This window comes from Gallus gallus, chromosome 1 (assembly GCF_016699485.2).
Source record: "Gallus gallus isolate bGalGal1 chromosome 1, bGalGal1.mat.broiler.GRCg7b, whole genome shotgun sequence".
In the NCBI taxonomy this organism is placed as follows: Eukaryota; Metazoa; Chordata; class Aves; order Galliformes; family Phasianidae; genus Gallus; species Gallus gallus.
The window spans coordinates 137,686,420-137,711,044 of NC_052532.1; the positions used below are offsets into that span (position 1 = coordinate 137,686,420).

General features: G+C 39.6%; 1 protein-coding gene across 15 annotated transcripts in view; it reads right to left on the minus strand.

Moving 5' to 3' along the window:
- MCF2L (MCF.2 cell line derived transforming sequence like) overlaps window positions 1-24,625 on the minus strand; it is a 148,315-nt gene that overhangs the window by 65,853 nt on the left and 57,837 nt on the right. Inside the window, exon 1 of one of the 15 annotated variants that reach the window (XM_040699294.2) lies at window positions 16,764-16,930. The exons of 12 other annotated variants lie outside the window; for them this stretch is intronic. Coding sequence is in view for 2 of the 3 variants with exons in the window: in XM_040699281.2 (XP_040555215.1) it covers window positions 8,899-8,971 (73 nt within the window). In the remaining variant the exon portion in view is untranslated. Of the gene's footprint in view, window positions 1-8,037; window positions 8,152-8,898; window positions 9,213-16,763; window positions 16,931-24,625 lie in introns of those variants that run through there. 2 more of the 15 variants (XM_040699281.2, XM_040699288.2) reach the window with 2 other exon arrangements.

Here is a 24,625-nt window from a genome sequence, read left to right on the forward strand (position 1 = left end):
ACAGAGGTCTTCATTAGAAGAATCTTTTTATGAAAGCAATCCTCCCATCCGGTAACTACAATTGCAAGATAATGACTTTTAGAACAGTCCCTTCATCTCTCTAAGCCCCAAGGCAAACTCTTCATTTCCTCATTCTTCTCTCTTCATCCACCCATATTCCCCCTCCAACCACCAGCACCAACAGTCATCTCTTATGTAGCCCCCAGAGCAGGAAGAGCTAGAGAAGCAGAGCTAGGGAAGACAAGCCCTTTTCCACACACCAGCACGAGAAACTAAGAAAGCCATCAAAACGTAATGACAGCTCTCCAAACTTAAAACAGAATAAGGAGGCTGAGGAGATCTTATTGCTCTCTTCCAATACCTGAAAGGTACTTAGAGCAAGAGCAGGGCTGGTCTCCTCTCACTGGTGACAGGATGAGGGGAAATGGCCTCAAGTTGCGCCAGGGTAAGTTTAGGTTGGATATCAGGAAAAACTTATTTACAGGAAGGGTTGTTAAGCACTGGAATGGGCTCCCCAGGGAGGTGGTTGAGTCACCATCCCTGTATGTGTTTAAGAGCCATTTGGATGTGGTGCTCAGGGACATGATTTAGCGGAGGGTTGTTAGAATCAGGGTAGTATGGTTAGGTTGTGGTTGGACTCAGTGGTTTTTTCCAACCTGAGCTATTCTATTATTCTATAGAGACTCCTGCAAACTCTATGGTTAGGTATGTTGAACCTTAACAGTTGGTGACCAAGTCACTGTGATCTTTCACTATTTGTAATCAGTCCAACCTGGCTACAAGTATCTCATGGAAATATACATAACAAAGTATCAACACCTCACCAGCCCAAGATATCCCATGGAAGAACTCATTTCTATTTAATTGACTAAACTGCCACCAGACCAAAAGGCCAGAAAATGCAAGAGACTAATTCCCATGAATCTGCATGCAAATCACAACTCTCTCTTCTAAGGACAGCAACTTCCTTCCCAACTATCTGGATAAAACCACATTCTCTTAACGTCCTGGAGAAAATTTCTGGAGAACAAGCAAGCAGGAAATGGTAATTCATCACCTGTACCAGCATCTCAAGTACTAGGAAAAATAGAAATAAAGCAACCTAACACTCCAAATTGCTTCATAGGGAATTAGCATCCAATAAATATTTCAAATGATATAGGTACGTAAGATTTTTTACTAGAAAAGCCTGCAGAAAAGTTGCATTGGCTGTTTTCCTTCCTGTTCAGAAAGGAAAATCTCTTTCAAGAACCCTGATGCACAAAAACCAATCTACAAGGTAAGACACCTTTAACTGAAACCTGCTTTATGTAATTTCCACTTCTGTGGCATTGTTAACATCAGCTTGTTTTCTGTAGGGCACCTGATTCCCTCTATGGTAATGGAGGGTAATTTAAAAGGCTTTACCATAGGAGTCAAGGACAAAGAGGACTCTACTACTGCTACAGTTCAAGCCACAATAGTATGACTATATAGCCCACTGCTACAACAGGCTACTCTGAAATCCCATACATTTTCAATGTTGAGTATTGATCTAGTTAAAGGCTCAGAACTGGTACTGTCAGAGAAAATCTAAAGTCTTATAACAGAGGTAACACCCAAGCTCAATTCTCACTCAGGCACTTTGCGTAAGAATTACTGACTGCTCAGATCTTTAGCAGAGCCCATGATATTTCTGCAACACTTTCCATAACCCATAATTTAGTAATATTTCAATAACTCCATTAAAATGAAACTGGAGAACTTCATTCTTTTAATCGTATCTAGAGAAGAACACACTTTCTCTACTTAAATATAGGGGTCAGTAACTTTCCCCTATATGTGCAATAACAGAAAAACAAAAATCTTTTATTATACGGATGGCTACTAAAATACTGCTTCATTCAAGTAATTCTCATTTCCTGTTATTGCAATTTCAGGAGAAAAAAACAACTTGTCCATCTGTTTCTTCTTTCACATCACAGGGTTAGAGCTTTGGCACCTCACTATCTACACAGCTGCGAGGATGATGGTCTGATCTCATGTACGGAGATCCATCACTGATCCTTCTTTTAAAAACTGCTGAAGTGTACAGCAAATACAGTGCTGCTGAGCTGGCATGAAAAGACAAGGAGTATAGTAGTCACCTTTTCCTTTGCTCAGATAGCGAAATAGCTGCTCAAAAGCATACTTTGAAAGAAACCAAAATCTTAGTTAGCTGTCAAACGCATTACTAAAACTCCTGAATTTGAGAACTTATACACTGTGAAGGATGTCTTGGTCTTTTTTTTTTTTTTTCTTCCTTTTTCCACCATTCTTTTGCAGAAGGCAACAGAGTTCATAGCTCCAGTTTGCTTATATAATATCACCTTAAAACACAACCTTTGGAAAAAACATTCTCTCTTCTGTGTGTAACAGAAATACGAGATACCGAGAAGGCAAAAAACAACACCTTCTTCATCTGTTTCATCAGTCACATTTATGGACCTGATGCATGTACTCTGTAGTCATTATACAAGAGTGATTGAACACTAGGTAATCTGTAACTAGAAGAAAGCTGTGAAGTAATTAGGAAGTCAACATAGGAATCAGTAAGGTCTAATGTTTCTCTATACTTGAGGAAAATCTAAACCAAGATAAATTACATAAGGAGTTAGAAGGGAAAAAGTTTTAGTTCTTGTAAGAAATCTGAAAGAACTGCCAGTTACAGTGATTGATTTGTTTCGATGTGGTTTTGCTCTATATGGTACTTAGCACGTCTAGTTTGGTTTGGTGAAAAAGAGATGCTCTTTGTGCTATTTCAAGTCATGACAATTATTCCCTTCCTTTACTGAGACAAGGAACTTTGAATCATGCCCCACAGCCACCTCATAACATAACTTTTTGTCAGCAGCAAAAAAGGACTTGCAGAGAGAAGAGACAGCAAGACTGTCACATGGACCCACGACGCAGAAGCAAAAATTCACATAGTGCATATGACATGGTATTGCTAACACAACAGCCTCACTCCCTTTTCAGGAAGCCCTGAAGAACGCCTGAACTTATCTTCTGCCTGCTAGTAAGCACTTCTCTGTTCTTGCAGAATGATTTCAGACTGCTAAGAACCATGCCCTCAAATATACATTTAACAGATATTGCCAAAACTGCAGTCTTAGAAGTCCTTAATATTCCCAGTTGTACTGAGTGTATAGCATAAAAATACTTATGAAGTATTAGAGATACTTAAAATCATCTCCAAGGACCAGATTTTGCAAAAAGCAAAGGATGTTTTAAGCAGAGACATATTAGATACAGACAGAGCAGCAGAGAACGCTTTCCTAGCAAATGCTCAAGTGTTAAGAAGGTGATTGACCCAGATGCGTCTTGCTCAGTACTTTACCACAAAGCCTCCATATAATTTAAAGAAGTGTTAGACTTAGCAAAACTCCCATAATAATTCTCACAGAGCATTAAATCTTATTACATGCAGTTGGCTCTTTAAGTACTAAAACCTCGCAAAGGGGGAAAAACAGTCTAATCAATACAGCAACCAGAAAGACCAACTGCAGATAGAAGAACTTGCAAATCACAAGACACTTTCAGTGCAGCTTAAGAACTATTGGCCTATTATCAGTTTAAGCATGTATCCTAAAATAGATAACTTTTCAGGCAACCAAACCAAGGACACTTCTTGAGTGCAATCCTTAACTTCCAACTCTCTCCACAGAAAAGTACGCATCTCAAAGCATACCCCAAAGCTTTAACTGAGAAATGAACACTCACAGAACCAGCTGCACAAGTACCTGGAAACTCTACTCAACAGAAACTGGTTGTGAGCAGTATTTTGGAAGAAAGATAAGATGTTAAAGGTGGCATGCTTTCAGCCTTGATTAGCAAATGGAAATCCCATTTAAAAAACAGTAGGGTGGTAGAAGATAGTTGTAAGCAGCTGTTCTGAAGAGAAGGCATTCTTCATGTGTTCAAGGAGTATTACCAACCAGCACTGCTGTGGTATAGCCCTATACAGCATTTTTGCTTGAAGCACTGAAATAGGACTTTAAGTTCAGCTCTGCAGCATAACACTGCAATAACAACCATGGAGTTTTCAACAAAAGTGAGGATGAATTGAATCACTTCTAAAAAACAACATATTTAATGGCATTTGGACACAAGCACACTTCTCCATAGAGCCACAGTGTATAAACTAACAGTTTGAAAGGGGATGTTGAGAACTTCATGGATGCCAGAGTGTGCACAAAGGAGGAGCCATGTATTCATGAAGTGGTTTATTTGATGCTGAAGAAAATGTTCAGCTAAGAAGTACTAACTTTAGCCACCTGCAAGCTTCCTGATACCCAAGACTCAGTCTACAGATGGCTTTATGAAGATAGGGCTGACCAGCCTGTGGCCAAAGTGGCTGTTCCACATCAAACAGCAATGACAGAACTGGTAATGGAGCAGCTCATGATCCTCTGTACCTTACTGACTAATGGCCTTAAAAGGATGAAAAATATGCATCTGTACTCAAGCACTGCCAATATTAACTGGTTCTGGCAATATAGAGAAAGGACATCGTTCAGGGTCTCACAGCCAACACATGCCCAGCTCTGCCTCTCACAGCCAGCATTTTGAAGGCAGCATACTGAAAGTTTGGCAGGAAGTTTTCTTCCTCCCCTCCTTTGCTATAGAGATGCATTTTCACCTATTTTAGGTCTCAAATTAAGCATCCATTCATTATCTAATCTGGGAATTTGGCACAATGCTATAATGACTAATCAAGTTCTGCTAAATAAAGCTCTGGCCCTGTAAGCAGTGGGTTATTTCTGATGGAAACTGACTGTGCAAAACAAATCAATAAAGATATAATTTCTTGGATTTATTTCAGTTTCTCTCATCTGCCACAGAAAGAGCACAACCCTAAACAAACATTAAATTATGTTTCTATAAATGAAACAACCTAAACAGATGTCAACTCTACTTTGAAAGGCTGTTTTGCTACACTTTAAGTCCAGAGATTGATAGCTCTCTTAGAAGCTTGCCCTTGTAAGGGGTGCGAGGAAATAGCTTAAGCTTCTTGGAACAAAAAATTTCCATGTTTTCTACGCACCAAGTACTGGATGCATGTTAAAAATAACAAATTGCTGTGCGTTCATTAAGAGGAGTCATGGTCCACTGTCTCAAGCAAAACAAAACCTCTGCTTAGTACTTGAAGCCAACACCACTTATTATGTTAACTGAGAAGGAAACAGATACATCATTTACTCTGATGTAGAATTCCATGAAGTCTGTGGAATTAAGTTTTATAAAAACTGTGGGCTTTAAAAAAAATGCTGTGAATTACTGCTCTTATATTTTCAAAGACTTTGAGTCTTCTGTGCAGAACAGAAGTGCATAAGGCTGCATTTGGAAGAAAAATATCCTGGAAATGAAAGGAGTCCTGAATATTTGATTAATAGACAAATGCCCGAGAAACAGGAGCTTCAGAAACGTTTGAGGGAAAACAACAATAACCAACACCATGCAAGGGTCCTTTCATTCCAAGATAATGTGGTAATGATGAGAGGCAGAGTCTCCCATTCATCATGAGCAGTAAAGAGGCAAAAGAGAAAGTAGAGCCTGAACTTCCTTGCTGTTGGACATTCTCCTCTAAGCAATCATTTGTCCATAAACGGAGCAGGGTGCTCCTTTGGGACTGAATGCAAGGTAAAACAAACAGAAAAACAAAAGAACAAAAAGCTAGACAAATCAGCAGTGTTAAAAAAAGTATTTACTTCTAAAAACCTGGCCAGACATCCCAGTAAATACCAGTTTAATATTCTCAATGACAGTGCCAAGATACTCTACAGAAGTTTGAAACAATTTTTTAAACATGACTAATGCTTATTAGAAAGAAGAGAACATCTTTGTTGAAGCTTTGCACAGCAAAAGGATGAGAGGGAACAGTCACAAGTTGCAGCAAGGGAAACTTCAATTCAACACAAGGGAAAAAACTCACCGCAAGAGTAGTCAAGCACTGAGGCAGACTGTCTAGTGAGGCTGGGCACACTCTACCATTTGTAGAATGTAGATGTATGAAACTCAGATGGACAAGTTCCTGAGAAACTCACTTCAACTTCGATGTTAATTTTGCTTTGAGCAGGAAGTTGGATGAGGCGGCCTCCAGAGGTCCATCCAACCTCTCTTTCTCTGTAATTTTGAAGGAATTCCCAGTCTGGAAGTCCCCAAGCCCACCTTATGAATCCAGAAATTGAAAAAGAACTCCAGAAAAGATAGCATGACCTTACAAGCGAACTCATGCAAGCTAAACTGTGTCCTAACTTCAGTACATTGACTTTAAAAATGAATTTAGAATTGTAAAATTTAGTTATGTTGACGTACTGTTGTATGCCAGGCTAAAAAAACCAAACATCTGCCTACTGCTGTACAGTATGTCAATTTTCTGGGAAACAAAACTAAAGGAACAACATTTTTAAAGAACAAGAAAAGAAGAAACATCCCAGAGTCATAAAGAAGTAGCACTGCTTTCTGTGAAGAATCAGTCCATAATTTGTTTCCTCAGAGCTATTCACAGCCTTCCATGGGTTGTAAAGGTCTCCTGTCAACAACAGCTTTGCCGGATGCAGAGATCCCCTCCCACTGTAGTATATTATCCACCGTAAGTTCCAGTATATGATTACTTTTTAGGATGTTATCTATCATATGATCTAGCGATAGACATCCCCACCCATGGCAGATAGGTTGGACCAGGTGATCTTTAAGTCTTCTCCCAGACCATTCTGTGACTATATTCTCAATATCAAGCTATAAGTGCTGACAATTCACCCCCATACCACTCATTTCCAGGCATGCAACATCCTCATGCACCAGGTCTGCCTCAAGAGGCAGAAGGGAGCCCAATTTCATTGTAAAAAAAATGGGTGAAAAACCCAAGATTTAAGGACACTCATCTCAATTACATGCACACACACAGGACCTCTGTTGGAACTCCAGTCTTCTTTCCACATTTTCCCTACCTAAAAGGGAATCAGGAGAATCTCCCAGTGGGACTTTCTTTGGAATCCAGTCCCTCAGGGAGAGGGAAGTGCCTTGCTCTTACTTTTGCAGTGTGCCTACAAGCTGGGAGGTGTTTCCATTCCCTTTCACACATTGAAAACCAGAGTGGCTCACTGCTACCTGCAAAGTCAAAGTCTTTAAGCAGAATAGAGAATTGAGTCCTACAGAAATATCTTCACCCATTTTCTCCTTTCATTTTATACATACTTTCTTCTTATCTCCCTATCCTCACTCCCTTAGATGTGCTGACATAGGAATTCCCCCCCCCCCCAAAAAAAAAAATATAATTTTTTAACGGAAAATTATAAAAATTTCCAACGGCTGAGAACAGAAAGATCTGATACCTCTTCCCTGCTTTGGTTCTTTCTCTCTATTGCTGACTGGAGACACAAGGTGCATCACGTGTAGTGCACTCGGATGGAAAGTAAAATCAGAGTACTGGAGAAAGGAGCACCATCTCTGTCCCTTCTAAAGCTCTGAGAATGAAATATTCTAACAAGGGTCACCACGAGCATGCTCAAGAAGTGGTGGCAGATAAGGTGAAAATTGAGACTTGGTAATTGCTAACAAAACCAGTCCTTCTAACTTATTTCTCAATAATCACATACAGATTAGAACACCCTATTTTTAATCTGGCAATTTATATGAATCATCCTAGCACAACAACATGTGTATCACCATGATTTGACATAAAGCATTGCCTGGTTCTGCAGTTTAAAACAGAAATCCCCTCTTTCATATAATAATATGCATTTTCTTAGAACTACTCCTTCCCTCTCAGCGCATACAGTAATGCACACAATGATCAGTGTTCACTCAGAATGTTTTCATCACTCCACGCTTTTAATCTGGTTATAGCTTCATCTTTCAGATATCTTTCATTCACTTCCCTTCATCACTGTGCCTTCAGGTATTACCCATTGTAACATGAAGCGCCGCTGAGAAGCAGAGCGCTTGGAGACTCGCTTGCTGATAATTTAATTAGCAATATGAAGAAGATTAGCAGAAGATCTACTCTTTACATACCTGTTTCATTTAAATTTGACATCTTAAAAGCAGCAACTGCAGGTTAGACACCAGTCCATTAGTCCCGTGTGCTCTCTCTGCTATTCCTCTGCAGTAGTCATGCATACCAAAACCAGAAAACAGAACTGGAAATGTGAATTCAAGCACCAGAATAAGGAAGCAATTTTTGCTTGTCCCTATTTCACAAAACACGCTTTCAGTTTTGCAATGGACTGTAGCTGCACTATTAGCAGCAAATAATATCTCCACTGTTTCATTTATATCTTAACAGAAACAAGATTCCTATAGAAAGCTTTGACTGGAGGAATTTAAGAAATAATGCCTTCGAGATTAACCCTCCTATACTAACAACCAGGGGATGACAAATGACATCCTGTGAAAGAAACCGTGCTTCCCCCCACACTTCAAACAGGGATCAGGGCAAATCATATATTTGGTATTTATGTGAAATGCAACAAACTGAAAATTAAAGCCCACGTTTAGGGACAGCAGGCTGGCTACAACAGCACATTCTCCTCTTAAGTCTTAGCAGTGCTTCTGATCGCCATAATTGCTGCATGACCGAATCCTGAACCAAGTGCTTTCTGTGTGAAATGCATGAAGAAATTCGGTGGATCCACGTGATGTACTGAGAAACACATCCACAAAAGGACACACAGCAAATTTACACAAGCACAAAACACACACAAGCTCATAGCAATAAAATGTACTTATATATAAATGCACAGCAAACAAAAGAGTACAACTACTGCCTTTGTACTAAATTGCACCATAACATTTTCCTCAGTAGGATGTTATCTGTCTGAAATCCTGCCTGAACTGCAATCTAGCAACTAAAAAAATTGAAAACACTCAACACACCTGTGCATTTCTTCAGAAACAGCCACAATTCAGCAATATCTTTGTAGAGCAAGGAGATCAGACTTAAGTTCATGTTGCTCCTAATCGATTAAGTGCAAAATAGTTCAGCGGACAGTGACCTATTTATCTGTGAGCTCGTCTTCAGCATGCAGGGAGAGCGCAGAACTGCATCTTTCAGCCGAAGCCAAGGCACCCGGGACACAATACCTTTCTTCAAATTACACGTAGAGCAACTGTGCCTTTTAGCAGCACCAGGTCCTCCGCTGGTTAGCCACTTGCTGGTTGTTTTGTCTTCCTGCATCAAGCACTGGCACGCGTTAGATTCCACCTACCGACTTTAAATAGGAACAAGTGTACCAATCAAACACCATCAATAGGGGAAAAAAAAAAGTCTAAGTGTGGCATGTCAAAAATCTCACTTTACGAGCACTACTTTTAAACCTGTCCAGTAAATCCATCTTCACCTTTTTCTAACCACCCTTAACTCCTTCTCCACACAAGGAAATTCTGTAACAAGCTCACAGCCAGAAGTCCCTCAGAAGCAGTCCGAGCATGTCATACTGCTGAGGAAGTTCTTACTTCAGTCTTTGACAGAACTGAACTAGGGCATTTTGCTTGGTGATAAACTCATTAAGCACCTGTTCACTATGAAGAATTCTACCAAAAGCAACAGGAACTGCCAAAAGGAAACATATGTATTCACATAATGTGACTTCTTTAGTTGAAACACAAATCTTACCCATAAGAAAATGGGAAATCAAGGCAACAGATAATAAACTATAACCAAAATATTCTGTATGATCTTTCAGATACTAATACTCAGCCTTGCTTTATTTGATCTTTTAAAATAATCATCTGGTGATGGACTACCTGACAACAAATGCACTTGGGGTTAACTACCAGCAACCCAAACTCACTACTACAAAGAGCCAGCCCATGAATGAGCGACAGCAACAACCACGTGAAAACAAACAGACTAATTTCCCTCACTTGAAGATGTTATAAGAGCCCTTTCCTGACAAGAGGGGTCAAGGAAAGAGGACAGCGAGGATAAAAAAGCTTGGATTGATGGTTGCATCTGTTCACAAGATCCCATTTACAGATGGGAAAAGCTCAGTTTTACCTTCAGCAAGCCCAGCTCTCAAACAGTACCATAAATGCAAAGCCCAACAAACCACAAGTCACCCACAGAACACAGCAGAGGTTATTTGCTGGAGTGCCCCACATCTGTTGTCACCACTCATGCTGTCAATAATCACAAAGTAATCTGTCCTATTAAGATAAATCTATTGAGAAATAGGTCTATTCAATGCTTGACATTAAAATACAGCCTGAATAATATAATTTAGGCATATTATTTTGAATTCTGCTATTGCATTTTGTGACCCATTGCTTTCTGTTAGATGTCAAACTAAAGGAATTCCCAAAGTAACACTGGATGTTTTAAAATCAAAGGTAGGTTTAAAAGAAATAACGTTCCTTAGAAATGCTTTTACTTAACTCTTCTCTAATTTACAAAATGACTACAAGAATATTTTATTTTGATGAGAGCAAAAAATTAATGAATGAATCTTCTCACCACTCCCACAAGTCATGTAAATACTCTTTTGGTTCCATCACACCCATGAAAGTTGAGACACAGCAAGTGACCTGTCTTGGGTCAGGTAACAGCATTTGTTGCAATGTCAGAAACAGGATCTAGGTCTAGCCTCCAAGTCACTGTCACCTAACCGGCTTGGTGGAGGTGTCTAGTTCAGACAGACATCACAACCCACAGAACTTTATTTCTAGCTCTTGAACTGTAATGTGGGTTCAGGAAGAACAATCTTAGAGAGATCCTATGATATAATATATACCATATGCAAGCATGCACACTGACACTCATTTCCTATTTAACAGCACAAAGCCAGTCTCAAACATTTGCTAATGAGAGCCAAGCATGTTGCTCAGGACTGACTAGACATTACTGCTAACGGCAGCAAGGGTTTGGTCTCACCTGCAACATGACTCTCTGAAAACATAACTCCTACTATCAGAAGCCTGACACAATGACAAAGCAGTCATTGCTTTCCAAACATGAAAAGAGTTAGAAAGGAAACTTTCTGGTCTCCGTTCAATGATTAAAAACAAATGAAAGAGGAGCCATATCCTTGTCAGAAAGGTATTACCCACGTCCATTCAGTAAGACACAGTAATGAGGTTGTGGCAAGCTGGCTACTCCCTGAAGAAAAGAACAACAACATAAATTAGAATAGGAAAAATAACCACCCCGTGTGTTGACTGTGTTTGTTCTCATTGTTCCCACTTAGCTTTCTCCTACCCTTCAAAACTCCTAAATTCACAGATACATCCTGGACAACTCAGGAAGTAATAAAGACTGTGGCTGAGAGAACCCAAGTATAGCATTGTTTCAATCCTACTATCTTTCAAGTTTAAGCAACAGTTCACATCTTCACCTCTCACCTTCAGGAATTTTAAATAGAGTGTCCTTAGGTTGAAGTATACATGTGAATCATAGAATCATAAAGGTTGGAAAAGACCTCTAAGATAATTTTAGTCCAACCACCAAGCCATCACAACCATGCCCACTAACCATGTCCCTCAGTGCCACATCTACGTTTCTTGAAAGACCCAGTGACAGTGATTCCACCATCTCCCTGGGCAGCTGTCCCAGTGCCTCACCAGTCTTTCTGAGAAGAATTTTTTCCAAATGTCCAGCCTGAAGCTCCCCAGGCACAACTCAAGGCCATCATCTTCTTGTGTAGAAACAGCACAAACAGCACAGCCCATATATAACAACAGACTGAGTTTGGTCCCTATTCAAAGAAGCTATGCACACCATCTCCTGCTTCCTGATGGAAAGGGACCTCGGTGTACCGTTGGACAGTCGGCTGAACATGAGCCAGCAGTGTGCCCAGGTGGCCAAGAAGGCCAATGGCATCCTGGCTTGTATCAGGAACAGTGTGGTGAGCAGGACTAGGGAAGTCATCCTGCCCCTGTACTCGGCATTGGTGAGGCCTCACCTTGAGTACTGTGTTCAGTTTTGGGCACCTCAGTACAAGAAAGACATGGAGGTACTAGAGCAGGTCCAGAGAAGGGCAACAAGGCTAGTGAAGGGCTTGGAAAATTAGCCCTATGAGGAGAGGCTGAGGGAGCTGGGGCTGTTTAGTATGGGGAAGAGGAGGCTGAGGGAAGACCTTATTACTCTCTTCCAGTACCTGAAAGGTGTTTACAGCGAGAGTGGAGTTGGTCTCTTCTCACTGGGGACAGGTGACAAGACAAGGGGAAATAGCCTCAAGTTGTGCCAAGGCAAGTTTAGGTTGGACATTGGGAAACACTTCTTTACAGAAAGGGTGGTTAAGCACTGGAGTAGGCTCCCCAGGGAGGTGATTGAGTCACCATCCCTGGATGTGTGTAAGAGCCGTTTGGATGTGGTGCTCAGAGATATGATTTAGCAGAGGGTTGTTAGAGTTGGGGTACTATGGTTAGGCTGCGGTTGGACTTGATGGTTTTTGAGGTCCTTTCCAACCTGAGTAATTCTATGATTCTATGATCTCCAAGGGAAGTGGCCACAGCCATCTGCCTACACAGTTATTTCAAGGGAAGACAATTTTTCCTAGTAGGTCCACTCTACACAAAAAAAAAAACTTCTAAATTTCACTGGGTTAGAGATACTACACATTCCCATGAAACAGAGTATAAAACATCCTCCTGGGAAAAAGAGGGCTCCAGCGAGAAAACAAATAAATTTTATATCTGGCTATATTTATATCCAAAACATAGAATAATATCTATTGAGAAATGTTTCGTGCTTACAGTACCTTGTCTCCTTGCTGCATGTTTCAAGAAAACAACAGCGAAGAAGAACAAATGAGCTGAATCTCAAAGCCTTCTTCTAGCCTTTGTTGTTGGGTCTGAAATACAACTGGATAGGAAAAATGGAAAGTGTGGGCATGCATGTTAGCAGTAAGACTTAGGGGGCATAGCTAAGATCTGTTCAAACACACAGAAACAACAGCCTTCATGAGAAAATCTATGCCGGTACGCATGGGTATATTTAGAATCACATTAAAAAGATTTCAGCGCCTCTCATGCTCAAGTCAAGGTCACCCTGATGCCTCAGCATGGTCTGTGACTAAAACATAGCCCACTGACAAGAAGGAAAAAAACCCAAAAGATTAGAGAAGTTTTCAAAGGTTGTAGCAAAGTCAATGAAAGGTAAAAGTCTGTGCCAGTTCGGTGAAACCCAGAGAGGGAAGCCATGACTGCGGCTTTAACATATAACAGTGTGCATGCCCTAATAAGCAGATGCAAGCATGCAGCACGAGGGCAGTAGTGCTCATGATAAAGTACATCCAATGTTACAAGTAATATTGAAGTACAGCTACTAAACATACTTCTTCCAGGGGCGTGGTACCTAGCAAAAGGCACATCAATAAAATGAGCTGGCACTGCATTATTCAGCATGACGAGCTATCCCTATAGAATTCTTCAGCTTAATGTAAACACGTACAAAATATACCTAGGTCACACCTGTAACCACAGACTTTTTAATTGGGTGGAGCTTTGAAGACATTAAACAACTTGATGCATCACCAGCAAGCATCCAGTTTAGCATACTAGATTATTTAAAAACCCCTATTCCTTTCCTCCTTTTAATCCTTCTTGGTTCTTTTTTCAAAAAACAAATGCAAAAAAGGCTTCATTCTTTCTAAAGTCATCAAACATTAAAAATTGCCAGTTCCCTCTAGTTTGAATCAAAAGATTCCAAAGCATTAAAAATTAGTTTATACATTATACATACATACACACACGTTTGTATAAAGCCATTATACAATTGTTGTCTTTTTTTTTTGTTAACCCATCTCTATTCAACAGAACTAACCAATTTTGTGACGGCTTTAGCTGTTTTCATCTTGAATGCCAAGTCATCAGACAAAGTCTCTGAATCACATGCTAACCTAAATTTAAGAAAGTACAAGCAATCAAAACTCGTGGTCTGAAAAAAGCAATAAAACCCACCATCCATGAAGACACTTGTTTCACGAAAATGAGCACACTTGTAACACCAATAGTTGTTGGAGCACTTAAGAGGGTGAAGGAAGCTGTTCAATTAACAGGATGAACCCTGCAATATTTCTTTTTGAAGGATATATCCAGGAAGAAATCTAAAGAAAACTACTGAGACATTACATCTTAAAAGTATACTTTCCACTGTAAGAAGATAATAAACTTCAAAGCTTTGAAGATCACATACCCTACATTAGGTATCCAGGTATCCAGAAGGTAAAACAAAAGCAAAAAGAGACTACTGCCATTTCTAAAGAAGTACAACATACCATCAAAGAACACAAGCGTAGTTATGGGACTGGCGAATTAAGAGCTTCCCCCCCAAAACACACACAAAAAAAAAACTTGGCCAATGAATGCTCTTACACACTGGTTTTAATTTCTGATTTCAAAATGGAATATTTTTGCTTTTCTTGAATTAGTCAGTTTATGTTTTCCTATTTGCGTCCACTCTAAACAAGCTCCCACAAATACTTAATCACAGACCTCTCCACTGTACTGTCAAATTTACAATTGTTTCCATTTCAAAGAGACAAAGTCTGTACTTATCTTCGGGTCAAACTTAACCAAGCAGGAGTTATGCTGTGGTGTTTGGTGATCTTATTGTCTGTCCACAGCTGCAAAAGCTAGAAAAAAGATAGATTTGACCTCTTTAACTTCATTAACAGCTGCAGCGCCTGCACAGAAGTGTCTGCAATCCAACATGGCAACTTCAACTGCACAGAGATGAGAAAAGGAGGACAGCTGACTCCACACCAACTTTGTCAACCACAGTATTCAAAATGGAGTACACAAGAGACTGTAGTCTGATAAAAATGGAAAACTGTCACTAAAGGTGGAAACAAGTCATCACTTGCATTAGATACAAGCTAGGACCAAAATTCAGGAAAATCAAGAGGATGAGACCCATCAGTATATCAGCAATGGGATTGAAAAAGCAAATAGAACCAAAAAGAAGAAATAAACATGGAGTTCAGTGGTAGCAGAAAGGAAAACTCAACAGGAACTAGTGACAATAGGAGCATATGATGAAAGCAGCACAGAAATATAACAGAGGAAAAGAAAAATAGATATACTCTGTATTCTGAAGTATACAGGTACACACACACACACAAATAACAACGTGACTCCAGAAAGCAATTACAACAAATGAAGCACTGTACCATGATCATAACTGTATTTATAGCCAAAGGATAAAATAAAACTTTTTCAATGATAGGAAACCCTTTTTGTGACCCTTGAAGTATACAATCATTTTTTCCAGTTTAACAAGACACTCAGGAAGCAGAAAATCTTTCAGGTCAAAAGTTGCAAGAGAACGCGTTCCAACAAAAATATAAAATGCTCTGCAACACTGATGGACGCAGATAAAGGCTGCAAAACTGTTTATTACAAAGGAAGGAAAGGAAAACAACTTTTGCAGAAACCATCATCCCCCAAATCCTGAAAGAGCAAACAGGACAGAGAGAAGAGAAATTTCCTTTTGATCTGAGATGAAAATAAGAGAAAGAAAGTGCTCATTCCGTCACATCTCCAAAACAACCATTTGGGATGCTATTGATCAAGTTACTTTAGTACTGAAGGATCACTTGTAGCTATCAATGAAATAGATGAAGAGTCTGGTTACTAGGTGACCCCAGTTACCTGTCATTTCAAATTGGCAAGTTCACACAAAATCCTGCAGAGTAGGCCATCAACCTTAAATCTTACTCATGCCTCAAATCTGACTCACGTTATCGTGGCGCTGTGCTTCAAAATGGCCAAAACCCACATAACAGATCATATAAAAATACCACTGTCCTCCTAGCAGCTTATTTTTCAAGACAGTTTTGGTTTTGATGCATTTTGAAATTTCTGCAGTCGAGGCACACACTGCAAACGAACAGCACGTGGCCCTTAATCATCTTTGTGGCCCTCTGCTAGACTCCTAGGATATGCCTGTCATTTTTTGAACTGGGAAGCCCAGAACTGGACACAGTAATCTATATGTGACCTCATGAGGGCAGAGTAGAGGGTGAGGATCACCTCCCTTGACCTGCTGGCCACATTCTTTTTAATGCATCCCAGGATCCCATTGGCCTTCTTGGCCACCAGGGCACACTGCTGGCTCATGGCCAACCTGTTGCCCACCTGAACACCCAGGTTCCTCTCTGCAGAGCTCCTCTCCAGCAGGTCATTCTCCAACCTGTACTGATGCATGTGGTTATTCCTTTCCAGCTGCAAGACTCTACAAAATAATGCCTTCATTTCTCCTACTGCCAACCCTTCCCCTCTCCTGGGCTTCATCAGGTTCCACAGTACTCTCACAAAAATAGAAGACTTAACATCAGCAAAGAGTAAACAAAGCTTGTTTTCCATCAGTCAAAAAGACAACAGCAAGCACAAGGAGTCTAGACACTTCTGGAAAGCCAAGCTGGAGAACTGCTCCAGGTTCTCAACAGAAATTCATTTCCATTCAAGAAATAAAACCTCAATACAACAATCTCATCCATTGTGCTTAACGCACAATATTCTTGGTAAAATGTACTCAGTGTAGGAAAGACAAAACTTACACCATTTGTTCTCCATTGAAAAATGCAATATATCTGACCTTTTCATTTTGTAGACACAATACTTTTAAGATACCAATATTATAATACGAAATTCAGTGATCTCTTCAATAAAACACTTAAAGATACATCTAGGGCTACAAAAAGCGGTTATAAAATCCATAAACAACTGCAAAGAGGCACAGCAGCTGTAGCTATGTCCTGCTTCTAGTCTCTGGGAAGCAAACAGGAAGAACATATCCCTACCTGATTGAAAAAGCAGCCAGTCTGTGAGATTCTAATCAACCAAAACAACAGGCATTTTCCTTCTTCTCCAGGTTCCTAAGATGCTTCCTGGCCTGTTCAGAGTCGCAGTATGGAGCCCAAGCTTTCCAACAGCAGCATTACCTTCATTTTCCTCATTAAGTACTGCTACCAGCGCTATCACTGTATTTACTTTTGGCCTAGGCGTAACAGCAGAGGCATGGCTGTGGATTCAAAAAACAAAACCACTCCTCTGCTGAGGGCGGTTTATTAGTGTTAGCATCTGACTGCAGCTTGCATTGGAAATTCTCACACTGCTCTCAGATGAGCAGTTCAGTGCTTCATAGCCTTTCCATAATAAAGAAAGTGTAAAGAAGGATGAAATTAAGACCAAAGAACAAATTCCACTTGTGGTGACTGACACACACAGGACCGAAACTAACACCCTCAACATTCACACGAGTAAGGGACAACTTACTGACAGCCTTCAACCATTCTCTCTTCTCTCCCTCTTGTTGCCTTGGCTAAAACTACTTCTGGCTGCCAGTAGCTCCTATCTTTCTTCCATTTTACTGTTGACATGATGAGAACCAGATTCTTCAGACTCTCAGTAAAACAGCAGGGAAGAACACTTGTTAACTCCTGAGGTCAAACTAATGACTTCAACAAATGGTACAAAAGAGCCGATGGGGTTCTATATCCTGCTCCCTCTTTTTAATTTATCTTTTCAAAATTTCTGCAAGCCTGTAAATCCCATAAGAAACAGAACACCACTCCTGCACACACAGCAGCTGGTGTTCAATTTCTCCAGTTTCACAAGGTGCTCCCATCCAAACAAACTCATAACAGAACAGACAGGTCATCTGCTACTTACCACATGCACACCCAATCAGTTTGACGTAATTTGGCTTTTACTCTTGGATTGGCACTAAGTGAAAAACACAGGGCAAATGGATCAAAGGTAAGGCTTCATATTTCTCTCTTCAGGCAAGAAGCAGAAGCTCTTACCATACCTGAGTGGAAGGAAAAGACTTACAGCTCCATGACTGTTGCAGTATAGAGAAAGCAAATGAAGCTTCTTCAAATAAGGCCTCCTCCTGCAGCTAGTCTTTCAAGTGCTCAGCAGCATCCTTTTATCAAGACATATTTCATACCCTTTGCCAAAAGCCTCCTTCTCCCTGACTCAAACACAGAACAGCCTATGACCACTACTCTTTTAGTCCCCAAGTTACAGTGGCTGAGCCAAAGCTGAACACATTTTCACACCTTTTCAGATCACTACATGCACAATACTAAAGACACCAACTACAGATATCCAAAGGATGAGCAAAAATAAAACAAACCACCAACCAAAAGTACTGCTCCAACACAAAAAGAACATCAAAGTAACATTAAAAATATTAAAAACCATCCCTTCTCCTCAACTAGGGTTAGTTTGCTGCACTCCATATTTTTGAGGGAAGTTTCAGGGCAAGAAATTGGATTTCTGTTTAAGAAATAGCTTCTATCTGCTTTTTAAATAGCACTTGGGAAAAGTAAGGGGGTGAAGGCGCCAAAACTTTTTTTTTTTTTTTAATATATTCTAAGAATCCGTCAACACTTTCCAGCAGCTTTCAGATTTTTTTAGTTGTTGAAATTTCTTCTCTAACACCAAGAGGCTTGATGGAGCTTATACTTAAGATATACTCCAGCCTCTGTGTTATTTGCACGTATTTCCTTGTAGCAGGAAAAAAACCCATCTTCTTTTTAATCCTCCTAGCTTATTAGCTAGTGAAGGAAACAGCAGCTCAACTACAAATAAATAAAAGCACAAAAGTAGATTAGTCTCAACCCAGAATAAGATACCACAACATACTTGAGTTTGTTTCATGTTTTGTTTTTCTGGAAATGAACAAACAAACAAAAAACCACCAAAACCAACCAACCAAAGCTCCGCAGGAACTCTTACTGTACCTGAGTGGAAGGAAAAGACTTGCAGCTCTATCATCAGTTTGCCCAAAAAAGGAGCCCAGGACAGTCTATCTGTCTGGTACCCCCCACCAGCTGACCAGAGTTAAGCTCATACAGCCCAGCTGGCATGGATCACAGATATTTAAAGATTCACAGGTGCAACCAGAAGCAGTTGGGTTACTTCCTTTTAAAAACTGTATTTCAGCTTAAGCATAGTGGTGAAAACTGAGAAAGAAAGGTTCAGTTCTCTTTTAAGCCAGCTCCCATGTTATACAGCTTCCCTAAAGCTACCTTCTCCCATAGGCTAGTAGATAGTTGGGATGCTCCATGATTTGGTTAACTGTAACCCAAAGCTTACTTTGCCATCTTTCTTTTATTTTTATGGTATTTTACTGATGTTTTCTGACCATTTTGTCTCTTCTCACTTGCTTAGTCACTGCTACTGTGCTCTAAAAAACACCTCCTATCTTTGAAGTACTGGTGCTGACTGCAGGTACTAGCTGCAATCTATGTTTTTTCCAACCCAAAATAGAATTACGTAAAGGAAATTGTATTTTGTTTTTTAATGTAAACTGTCTGAGAGTGAGCAAATCCATTGTTAAGAGAGGAGACTTCACGGCATCAATGAGACTGTGTTGTGGCGTGTCCATAAGGCTCATGTGTATGGCAAGGGTTTACGTGCCCTTGGACTGAGAGAGAGGGGACAGAGACTTCCCATTGTTAAATGTAAATGGCAACAATAATAGGGTTTTGTAACCAAGAGAAGGAAGCAATCTAATGCGGGTAACAGTTGTTATTACTCTCTTTACAGATCCCTGTCCCCCCTTCCAAATATGTCAAGTTGGTTTTGTAACACTGAGAAAGGCTAAACTGAGGTGACCTGAAACTGGGCAAATGGCTGAAAATCTGACAAGAGGCAGTTAGAAATACCTTTTCTCTTTCTAACATTGTCTGCTATTATTAGAAGCATGCCAGAATGGAAAGTACTTTAGAGTTGCACTCCTGTAACTGTGAGAGCTTCAAACTCCAGGCAAATTGGTTGTTTAGGTTGTAAACTGGACCCACTGCTGTGTGGTAGCTGAGGCACTTTCTGAGTGTGTGGACCAGACCAGAATGCCTATGGGACATAAGCAGGGGGATCTCCTTGCTTAGCTTCCCACTGCAGTTTAAGGATCTTCAAAGAGATGCTTCAGGGCACTGTGAAAACTCTCCTCACCAAGTGGTGGTATCTAAAGGGCCAAGGGAGGGCTCGGGGGTTCCCCTTTCAGACTGATGAACCAAACTTCCATTAATGTAATTTCTGTGTCTTTTGGCCTCAGGGGCTCCTATGAAGCTTAAGCAGTACTGTGTAGACAGATACATTCAGCAAAGCAGCTCCTCACGAAAACTTAAACATTTAGACCCTTTGTATTAAAATGTAAATCTCAACAGTTCAAATCACAGAAAAAGATAGTAAACTCCTCTCAAGATATTTTAAATATGTGTTTTGCCACCTTGCTTGCATTAGAAGATGACTCACTCTATATTCCATTTCTGTGATGCTTTTCATGCCATAGGGCACTTAGTTGTGTCTACAAACTGCTTTGAAGCATTACCACCTTTAATTGCAAGTAACATATCTGCTTGGACCAAATTATGTATGTATCTTTTCATGAAATATTCAATCAGTAGTCTTCATCATTATTCAGCACACGCATGTGGAGACTATCGCATCTCATCTGATTCAAGTACAAAAATCATGTTAGATTTCTGTAAGCAAAGCCTAGCAGAAAAAAAAATGTTTTGATTTCAATGATATACAAAAATTTTGCTTCTCAACTTTAAAAATTTGTTCTAATCACACAGGAAAAATGCTCAAGAAACTCAGATTTATTTCTTTTTAATCACTTTTTTTTTTTTTTTTTTTTTTTAAGAATTGTATTCCTAAAATAACTCTCTAAGTTAAATTAGCAGATCAACATCCGCAAAAATTTTCAACGCAACTCACCTTGCAGACAAAGAACATAATTTTCAATAGCTGGAAGTCAGGAAAAAAAAAAAAAAAAAAACAACAGAGAAGGAACCAAGGTCAAATGTCTCCAACGAAAAGGGGAAAAGTTCATGCTGAGGAAGGTATTAGAGACCACCTGTACTTGCACCTGAAGTCCTTAATCAACCTTTGACAACCACAGTAGCAGATGATACAAAGATAGTTATCACTGCATGCACAGTTCAGTTAAAATGCATGAACACGTTCTAATGGAGTCCTAGAGGTTCAGATGAAGCTAGAGAGTTTGATAATTAAAGGAGAGCTGCATGTTTTGGGGCTCCCAGGAAGGACACATTTTGAGTTTCAAGGGCAAAAACCTACCTGTAACTTGTTACTCTAATGTAAACTCTAACATAAAAGGACAGTTGCAGTATCTTGAATTCATTCAACACAGTAGCTCTCTTTAAACACAAGGCAAATGACCCAATTGCTGTCCATTTTCTCATATACACCTTTTGAATGCATCAGTGACAGTAGGAATTAGATAACTGATTAAAATAGGCAAATGTTTTGCTAAAACAGAGAAAATGGTCATTAATGTTTAGCAGTTAAAGAATAATTCTCCTACATGGACAACTGTATAAAACAAGTTACTTATGTTTTGTGAAAGCTTATGATCTTCTCCTAAAAGAAGACAGAAATACAGGTTTTATCTTTCCTGCAAAGAAAAGCATGAGAAGCAATGAGCTCCCACCCCAAATGAGCTCCCACCCCCAAAACAAGTTCTTCAACTAGCTCTCCTACATGCATATAGGCTGCTCCAAAAGTAATGCCTCCTGTTTTATTCTGTCAGCCCACCACGTCAGAGGCAGATATTGGTGGTAGAGTGCTAGAGGCTAAACCTTCCCACCATTATTCTGTTACACGTTGTTGCCTTGTGATGGATGGCAGCGGAGGGGCACTCTGACACAAATGGGATTTGACATGGAAGTGCACATGAAGCAAAGATATGGAAATTAATTACTCCATGAAGAAAAAATAGCACCCATTGACATTCTTTGATGTTTGCTGAACATCGATGGAGAACAAACAGTGGATGTGAGCACAGTGAGATGGTGGGTGGTGCATTTCAGCAGTAGTGATGGCAACAGGGGGTCATCTCTACTGGTGCAGACTGCTTTGAGTGTGGCATGCGGGGTCTTGTTCATCACTGGGGAAAATGCATAGCAAATGGTGGAGAGTGCATCGAAAAACAGCATTTTGTAGCTGAGAATTTGCTCCCTCACATAGTGTTATTGTGCTCTTTGTATCTGTTGTAGTTTCCATGGAAACAAATTGGAGATACTACTTTTGGAGTAACCTACTTCACATGAACTGTATGTCCCGTACCATGGAGGCTGCTAAAGTGATTTCTTGGATAAATCAAACAAAAATTTGACTCAGAGAATTACTCATGACTAATGCAATTAAGCAAATATGTTAATACTGCCCAGCTGAAACTCTTAATTTTCAGAAAACAGCCCAGGTGGGTTAGATCACTGTAGTGAGATTCACAGATCACAAAGATTGTTTTAATCCAGGACAACTCAAAGATAATTTTTCACCAGAATACTACCAGTTATTGTTTTTAAAGTATATTCTCCACAACCTACTTGTATCTGAACTTACAGGATCAATCATGAATATAATTTCTTTCTCAACTGTCCCAGAACTCTGAAGTGGTTGTTAAGCAGAGAAAACTTGAATATGACTGCAAGCTGCTCCCTTCAAGCTCTCAAGATCCTCTTCTAACTTCCTCCTTAGTGCAATATTTTGTGGCCGTACCTTAACAAAGTTCTAAAACTGACAAGTAACTTTGAAATCAGAAACAATTATAAGTGTGATTAAAAATAATAAGATTGAATGGAGACTCACTGCATGCTGACAACAGAGTTAGCACAAAAAATGTGAGATTTTTTTCCACCTGGGGATAAAAAGGGATGATAAGAAAAAGTCCCTACAGAAGAAGATTCCTGTATGTTCCTGTTTTCTCCAGTTTGTTTTTTGGCCTCTCTCCAGAACCTACTCAACCATCCGATCACTAACCCAATTTTTGAGCAAGCTGACAAGCTAATTCTCAATATACAAGGCTGCAAATACTGAAGAAGAGTAAGTAAATGTGAAAACTAAGATTGCAATGAATCATTAATTTTAGAAAAAGCATCAACCAACAAGATTCAGGAAGGTTTAATGCCAGACTGAAGTCTAAGTGCAAGAAACAGAAGTAGTGTGTGAGGTAGTATTAACTGCTGACTAAAATAGAATCTCATTGGAATTTTTTCCCAAGATCACTGGACAAGAAAAAAAACACAAAAGATGTGTTGATCTTCACTTCCTGCTATGGAAGATGTAGTTGTTCTGAAACCGGGAAAAAAAAAATGAGGAATTAGTTCAAACCAGGAAGTGTTGTAAATCTTACAATAAACCTTGATCCTTTTAACTTAGCTTGCTTTACCAAAAGGCCACATATGCTCAACCTTTTCAGGTTAGCTTAACATTTGAGGTTAATTTGATGATCATGTGGGATTTTGTTAAACACTGCAAGTATACACAGTAAAAGGAAGTAGTACAGACCATCTTATTAAGCATGACTTCAGTATAGCTTAACAGATTGCAACAGTACATGAGATTGCAAATGTCTTAAAAGAACAATGAAGAAGATAAAGGGAGTAAATAGAACTACATCCTGGCTCCAATACTGGTTCTGCCCAGAGAGTAAATACCTTCTTGTTGACAGTTCTCCATCTGGAAAAGCAAAACCACGCTGTAAGAATAGCTAGTAACTTTTTGTTGAAGTGAGGTATCTCTGCTTACTCACTATGGAAACAGTAAGTAATCTTTTTTTTCCACTGTTGCATTATTATTTCAAATCTTTCCTCACTAAGGTGTATAATCCTCAACACCGTGAAAGGTGGAAAAATATAACTTCCTCCTAACTCATAACATACTCTGGCATTACACCAGATATGCTAGAGCCTCTAAGTAAATAAGCATTTGAAACGGCACTAATGTACAGCAATACATTTTTTTTCCCACTTCAGGAGTTGCATGCACAGTCAGATTTTGTCTTCTGAGGATTCACTTTGCATGTATTGAAGTGACACAACTAATTTTTACATTTCTTCTTCCTTTGCATACATTCACACAAGCCAAACATCACAAAACAGCTCTTAGGAAAGGTCTCTTCCTTGGAAGAAGACTCACAGATGGCCTAAATCTTAATAAGTGGGGACAAAGAGGAAACCACAGGCAGAGTCTGGGGAAGTCCAATGGCAAGGATGCAGGCTTAAGGAGCTCAGAGTCATTAGACTGATTGGAAGAGGAACCTAACAAGTCAACTTTTGTATTACTCCTAATCACATGTGTACATGTTTGTTTCTGTGTTCAAATGTGTGTCTTTCTCACACACTTTTTTTTTCTCCTCAGAGAACATGCAGGTTACATCCATAAACCTAATACTAATTTTATTAGAGCAATTTGAAATATTTTTAACAGCCAAGAAGAGAGCTGATGCAGCTTTTGTAGAATCCATATTCCTTACACAAGGGAGGAAAGCTCTCCAGAGAAATGACACCTTTTTCACCTTTTCCACAAGCTCAAAAGATACTTTCTTATAGTATTTCATTAAATTATATGATGAAAATTGCCACATGTAAACATACGGATGCAATGACTCTCTGACCTATTAACACAATGACTATTTTGAATCAGTTTTCTTGAAGGATTCACCACTGGGGATATGTGGTGGCCTGTACATCAGTATCCCAGAGCCTACATACTCCTTCAACATTCTGAACACAACTTCAGAAGTAACATCTTTCTGTCTACAAACCAAGTAAGGCACCAAGGATTTAAAGATATTTACTTTTATAACATCGCAATTTATAATGCTATAGTTTTATATTAT